The sequence below is a fragment of the Plasmodium sp. gorilla clade G2 genome (assembly GCF_900097015.1).
Source record: "Plasmodium sp. gorilla clade G2 genome assembly, chromosome: 6".
NCBI lineage: Eukaryota > Apicomplexa > Aconoidasida > Haemosporida > Plasmodiidae > Plasmodium > Plasmodium adleri (nom. inval.).
Window position 1 is genome coordinate 859,875 of NC_041698.1, and position 7,500 is coordinate 867,374.

General features: G+C 19.7%; 4 protein-coding genes across 4 annotated transcripts in view; 3 read left to right on the forward strand and 1 right to left on the reverse strand.

Annotated features, from left to right (window-relative positions):
• Positions 1–779, forward strand: part of PADL01_0622100 (hexokinase) — a gene marked incomplete at both ends in the record, with an annotated part of 1,482 nt that extends 703 nt beyond the window's left edge. Inside the window, one exon of the mRNA XM_028680957.1 lies at positions 1–779. This exon is cut by the window's left edge and continues 703 nt beyond it. Coding sequence (XP_028537383.1) covers positions 1–779 — 779 coding nt within the window.
• Positions 780–2,148: 1,369 nt separating this feature from the next.
• Positions 2,149–3,180, forward strand: PADL01_0622200 (conserved Plasmodium protein, unknown function; the record flags this gene model as incomplete). The annotated part of the gene is made up of 2 exons (XM_028680958.1): positions 2,149–2,912; positions 3,126–3,180. The coding sequence occupies 2 exons, from the start codon at positions 2,149–2,151 to the stop codon at positions 3,178–3,180; spliced, it is 819 nt and encodes a 272-aa protein (XP_028537384.1).
• Positions 3,181–3,237: 57 nt separating this feature from the next.
• On the reverse strand, positions 3,238–5,153 carry PADL01_0622300 (conserved Plasmodium protein, unknown function; the record flags this gene model as incomplete). The annotated part of the gene is made up of 7 exons (XM_028680960.1): positions 3,238–3,280; positions 3,406–3,554; positions 3,694–3,748; positions 3,935–4,068; positions 4,161–4,595; positions 4,790–4,942; positions 5,097–5,153. The coding sequence occupies 7 exons, from the start codon at positions 5,151–5,153 to the stop codon at positions 3,238–3,240; spliced, it is 1,026 nt and encodes a 341-aa protein (XP_028537385.1).
• A 775-nt stretch (positions 5,154–5,928) lies between these two features.
• Positions 5,929–7,500, forward strand: part of PADL01_0622400 (conserved Plasmodium protein, unknown function) — a gene marked incomplete at both ends in the record, with an annotated part of 1,748 nt that continues 176 nt past the window's right edge. Inside the window, 8 exons of the mRNA XM_028680961.1 lie at positions 5,929–6,025; positions 6,207–6,230; positions 6,394–6,449; positions 6,585–6,601; positions 6,807–6,934; positions 7,090–7,120; positions 7,200–7,275; positions 7,455–7,500. The exon at positions 7,455–7,500 is cut by the window's right edge and continues 38 nt beyond it. Coding sequence (XP_028537386.1) covers positions 5,929–6,025; positions 6,207–6,230; positions 6,394–6,449; positions 6,585–6,601; positions 6,807–6,934; positions 7,090–7,120; positions 7,200–7,275; positions 7,455–7,500 — 475 coding nt within the window. The remainder of the gene's footprint in view (positions 6,026–6,206; positions 6,231–6,393; positions 6,450–6,584; positions 6,602–6,806; positions 6,935–7,089; positions 7,121–7,199; positions 7,276–7,454) is intronic.

The window sequence follows — 7,500 nt, forward strand, 5'->3', positions numbered from 1 at the left end:
TTTGTTGTGTATTAAATGATGCTGTTGGTACTCTTATGTCATGTGCATATCAAAAAGGTAGAGGTACACCACCATGCTATATAGGTATTATATTAGGTACTGGTTCGAATGGTTGTTATTATGAACCTGAATGGAAGAAATATAAGTATGCTGGAAAAATTATAAATATTGAATTTGGTAATTTTGATAAGGATTTACCTACATCACCTATCGATTTAGTTATGGATTGGTATTCAGCTAATCGTAGTAGACAATTGTTTGAAAAAATGATATCTGGTGCTTACTTAGGTGAAATCGTAAGAAGATTTATGGTTAATGTTTTACAAAGTGCATGCTCTAAAAAGATGTGGATTAGTGATAGTTTCAATTCAGAATCTGGTAGTGTTGTATTAAATGATACATCTAAAAATTTTGAAGATAGTAGAAAAGTTGCTAAAGCTGCTTGGGATATGGATTTTACTGATGAACAAATTTATGCCCTACGTAAAATTTGTGAAGCTGTATATAATAGATCTGCAGCTCTTGCTGCTGGTACTATTGCTGCTATAGCTAAAAGAATAAAAATTATTGAACATTCTAAATTTACTTGTGGTGTTGATGGTTCCTTATTTGTTAAAAATGCTTGGTATTGTAAAAGATTACAAGAACATTTAAAAGTTATTTTAGCTGATAAAGCTGAAAATTTAATTATTATACCAGCAGATGATGGCTCAGGAAAGGGAGCAGCCATCACAGCAGCAGTCATCGCATTAAATGCGGACATTCCACAATTACCATAAATTATAAAAATAATAATATAAATAAAATATATATATATATATATATATATTTATTTATATATGTATATATTTGTATATAAATATTTTCATACAAATATTTATATATATATTTTTGTCTGTATGTGAGTGTGTGAAGAGATAATATCATTTATATTTATCAATATATCAAACTTTATTATTTTATTATATATTCAAAGTGCTATATACCCGAAATATATAAAATATATAAAATATATATATATTTATATATATATATATATATATATATATATATTTATTTATTTATTATATGTATATATTTACTCATACTTTTTTCCCCTTTTGGTCTTTTTTTATGTTTTTTTAATGCTTTTTATATATTTTGGCTAACTTAAAATATTTTATATACACAAAAAAATAAAAATATATTAATTATAATAATAATAATAGTACATAAGTATAAAAATAATATATATATATATAATATTTTTTTTTTTTCTCCATTTTTATTTTTACAAAAATTATAAGATTTTCACTTTTAAATGCTATTGTATATACATAATAAAAATTATGTATTTATTGTATATATATATATATATATATATATATATATATATATATATATATATATATATATGTATATATGTATATATTTTTTTTTTTTTTAACTTTCTTATTTTTGTAAAAAATTAATGTAATTTTTAATAAAACCTTTAATGAAATTTTTAAAAATGTATATGAAATGATTATGTAAATTTAGTATTTTTAATTTATATAATTATAAATTACACATTCGTTTTTTATTCTGAGTATATGTATAATATATACATGTACTAAAAATTATATTTTAAATATTACTGTTATTTTTTTTTTACCTTTTATATGATTCAATTAATCCTATAGGATTAAATAAATATATTTTTGTATTTATTTTTGTTTTTATACAATTGGAAAAATTGAAATGAAATTATTAACATGGCATCAAAAATATGTAATATATTTAAAAATATGAAGATATAAATATAATACATACATATATATATATATATATTTTACTCTTCTTTTTTTTTTAAATTCTTGTCATATTAACAAAAAAATTGTAAAAGAATATGATTAGGCATTATAAAAAATAAAATAAGTTTTACTAATAATAAAATATATATAATTCAAGTATATAATGTGTTGTCATTTTTATATTACACTTATATATAACTATTATAAATTATGACTAGGCTTTATATGTTAGTATTTAAGACCATTGGATAAAAGAGCACATATATTATATATATATATATATATTTGTATAACTCCATATTATACTTATATTACTGAGGAATACGCATAGGTTTGTACACATATATACATACTTTTTTATTTATAATATTTTTGAATGCCACGAGGAGGCCATAAAGGTGGGCTATTTCCAGTAAGTGGAATAAAATGGGGTATGAACGAAAGAATTAAAAAAAGAGGTTTGTATCATAATAGAAGAGAAGACATATTAACACCCAGATGGGGATATAGATATGAGAATGAAAATAAGAAATACTTACCTGATGGTAGTAGTAAATCATTCGATATAGATTCATCTAGAGCATGGCCTGTAGATAAACCTCAATGGAAATATTATTATAATATTAATGAAACTAGATATCTATGGCCTAGTATTTGTGCAAATAATCCTGAAATCAAAAATTATATTTTAAATATCTTAGAAAATACTGACACATATTTCAGTGGAATTGGTTTGGAACAAGTATCAAATGAAAGAAAAAATAAAAATTTAAAAAAAGATTATACAAACAATTCTTATTACAAAAATAATTATTTATATAATTTGGTACATGAACTCAATAATACCATTTATCCACAAATCGAAATTAACCTAAACAATAATTTAAAAAGAGGAAGAATACAAAAACTTTATGATATTATAAAAGAAGAAAATATATGGAAAACTACTCAAAAAATAAAAACTCCAGAAAGTGAAAATGTTTTTCCTTATGTTGATGATAATGCAACGCTAATAAGAGAATTGCCCCTTTCAGAAATTTTATATACAAAAAGTAATTTACGTCTCAAAGTTCGAAGACATCCAAAATGGATGAATGTTCAATTTTTAAAAAAAAAAGTCAAAATACCTTACTTGTACAGGTAAATATTTTATGAACATTACCTGTGCAATCAGGAAAATATGAAAAATTTGGCTATCTAGCTATTATATAATTCACAAAAAAAAAAAAAATAAAAAAAAAAACAATTATATATATATATATATTCATATATTTCTATATTAGTAGTAGCTGTTCAATTTAATGTTGTTTTTATAATTTTATAATTACCTTTTTATTTATTTTATTATTTTAGGAGGAGAGTTGCTAGGGAGGAGTTACAAAAAAAAGAATTTGGTTCATTTTTTTAAATTTCATAAATATAGTTGAGAATGAATACGTAAAAATAAAGGAAAAGGAAAACTAAATCACTTATTTTTAAAACCATGAAGGATAAGTTTAGCTCGTTCTCTACAATATGGTAAAGTAATAAATTATAATATGTAATGATATATGAGAATCATATGTAATGGTAAAACGTGTAAATATAATAATACATATATATATTATTTATTATTATTTTTTTGTATTATCACCTTCTGTAATCCTGCATGGTTTGAAGGTCATCTCTTTCTGTTTCAGTATCATGGTTATTTGGTTGTTCATTTATATCCTCATTTCTTACGTTATCTAAACTTATTTTGTGTTCATTTGTTTTTAGAAGGAATTCCAGAAAATCTGTAGACTGTAATGTATATATATATATATATATATATATATATATATGTGTGCCTTTTTTTTTTTTTTTTTTTTTTGTTTTTGTATTATATATATATATATACATATATATATGTGTATATACATATGTGTGTTATTTCCCTTACCTTAATGTCTGAATTGTTTACATTTAATCCATTTTGATCACATAATAATTTTTGTCTAAAAGGAAATATGTATTACATTTGTAGTTATATATATATATATTTATATATGTATATTATTTATTTATTTTATGTTATTTAATAAAAAATATAACATATTTCATAAGAACATATATTTTATTTATTTTTTTCTCATATTATTTTATTATTTTTTTTTTTTTTTTTGTATTATATTTTATATTACACAAAATATTTATATTGCTTGGACCCATATTGTAAATACTTCAATTTTTCAATACATTGAAGATAAAATCTTGCTGTCTGTATAGGCGACTTATCCTTTTTATCTTTTAATTTTTTAATAATATTATCTATTTCCTGTGAAGGGAATACATTCACATATATATATATATATATATATTTATATATTTATTTTATTTATTTTATTTTTTTTTTTTTAATAATCTTACCATCATATTTTCATTGCTAAGTGTATCTTTATCATTTTGTTCGTTTTTATCATTTTCTACTGATGCGTTACTGTTTTCATCATCAGACTGCATATATCTCATAAAAAGGGAAGAATAAGACTGATTCTCTTTTTGCTTCATAGATATTTGTTTCTTTTCTTTTTTATTTTTTACATTGTCCATTTGTTTTTCTTTTAATTTTTTACTTTTAATTTCATTATTCACGACTTTTGCATTTTCTAAATCAGTAACATATTGAAATAAGTCTTTTAAAGGGCTTGGAATAATTTTAGGATATTTTTTTATCAACCTTTTATTCGTATTTGACTTAACAAATTCGTAATAATTATGTAACGGATGATCTACATGCAAGAACGGAAATTTTATTAATACATCGTTGTTTAATTTTAAATAAAATTCAGCAATATCTCCTTCCTATAAAATAATATATATATATATATATAGTGCAAGAAAAAATATAGACACTATAAGAAATGATGAGCATCTCATTTTATTTTAATTAATTTGTTCCTATGTATTATACGAAAATATATACATATATAAATATATATATATATATATATATATATATATATATATGTGCATATTTATTGGTTTTCTATTATTACAATGTTAACAAATATTGCTGTATATTCAATGATCATGTGCTCCCTTAAACTTTTTGGAAGGCATATATTTTTCTTGTTATCAGAAAAAAAAGATGAAAATATTTCTTCATCATTATCTGTAAAATTGTTCTGCTGCGCTAATCCCTCATCATACTAATAAAATGATTATTAATAAAAAAGAGAAAGTAATATTAAATTAATAAGAATATATAAATATAAATGTATATATATATGTATACATATACGCATATCCTTTTACGAGCATATATTTATGTATACTTGTTCATTTTCTATTTCTTTAAATTACACTCAGGTTATTTATATTATCAGGAGGAGCTTCATTATTAAAATAATTATTACTCATGTTTAATTTACAAAAAAAAATTTATTTCATAATGAAAAAAATGAAATATTATAAAAATATATAAAATAAAAAAATAAAAAAATATTAAAAATGAAATTATTATAAAGTTATTTATTTGTTAAATTAAAAAAAAAAAACATATTATCCGAAACATTTTCCAAAAAAAAAAAAAAAAAAACAAAAAAAAAAAAGAATTTTAAATTAATTTTTTTAAATTTATTATTAAAAATAAACTGTTCATATGAGTTTTTTTTTTTTTTTTTTTTTTTTTTTTTTTTTTTTCTAATAGAAAAAAATTTGACATAAAAAAAACACAAAATGATGAAATATATATAAATCTATAACGATTTGTTTTATAAAATTTGTAATATATATATGACTACATTTTTTGTTTGCTTCTTTAATTATGATCATATATATATATGTATTAATATTTTATGTCTATATATATATATATATTTAGGAAAGGAAATTTACTTGATTTTTTAATGTTTTCTTTTTTTGAGGGATTCATCTTATATTTTCACCACATCTTTAATATTAAAAATTTTTGTAATTTTGTATATACACATTAAAGAAATATTGATAATAAGGATGTTATAAAAAATGCAATGACATATAAATATAAATATATATATATATATATTTATTTATTTATTTAGTATAACCAATGGTGATATATAAAAAAAATTTCTATAAAAGATTGAAAACACGATATATATTTTTATCATTATAAAACTATATATATATATATATTTCTATTTATGTATTAAAGATGAATTATATCTCTCCTTTTTTCTGTTTATTTTTGTTCTTGTCGTATTTGAATTTCTGCTCATGTATGTGGCCTTGGACGAAGAAATGGAAAGCAGGCAATCTAAAACTATAAAATAAAATAAAATAAAATAAAATAAATAATTATATAGTCAATCAAAAATAATGTTGCTACATAACCATTTTCTCTTTATAATATATATTATTACAACTCCTTAAAAAATAAGTTTATCTCATATTTGTAATTTATTTTTATCTTATCTCTTTCAATTCTCTTAGAAAATCAGATGGCTATAATAAAAGGTCCTAATAAAAAATCATTTATATATTATATGAATTTATATTAATAAATATTATATTACAAATTTATAAATATATATACATATATATATATATATATATATATATATATATATATATATATATATATATATATATTTATATTTATATATTCATTTTTATTAAGATATGTCTAAGGAAATACGACATAAGGCTGAAAGTCTTCCTACCCCCAGAGATATTGTACTACATTTATTTTTATAATATTAAATTATATATATATATATAATATATTTGTAATTCTTTTTTATTTTTTACTACGAACATTATCTGTATTTCTTCTTTTTAAACATGTTTTATGGGAATATTAATTTGTAGACAAATAAAATACATAGGTATTAATATAAATCGTCTTACATATATTTAATTTTTTTTTTTTTTTTTATGTTTTTTTTAATAAAAATAAAAAAAAAATAACAATAATAATAATAATAATAATAATAATAAACTCTAAATATTATAAAGGGGATATATGGATATATACACATATACATATATAGCCATACACCCAAGTACCTACATATATATATTATTTTTTAGAATTGATCAGGATGTTATAGATGAACTAAATAAAGATATAATTGATGAAGAAAATTTATCCAATCATAAAATACATGTATGCTCAGAGCCAAATTATGAAAGAGACTATAAATATTTATGCCCAGAAGGTTACAAATAAATATTGATATAAGATATATTATATAAATATATATTTAATATATATGTTATAAAATATTAGTTAATTTATTATATATATATATATATATATATATATATATATATTTATTTATTTATTTATGTGCTTTTCTTATTTTCATTCTAGGGTGGATAAAAAATAAGAATGGGCAATGCTGGTGTGTAGGAAATGAAGATATAATTACATAAAAAAAATTTGAAGGTATCTTATTTTATTTTATCGATATTCTCATTTAGGGGCCTAACTTATGATGGGCATTGTGAATCCCTAAAATATTTTCAAGAATACACCGATAACGAAAAAAAAGAATTTGTAATTAAAAAGAGAAAAGAAAGAGGCTATATAATAAAAAAGAAAAAGAAAATGCACATATATATATATATATATATATATATATATATTGTTTTTATATGTATTACTATTTTATATATGAGATTATTATATGATTATGTAATTATTTAAAAACGACAAATAAATCATCCTATCCTTAGGAATTAAGTTGTTGTGTGTTGTGGCCCAAATTAAAAAGTGACGATA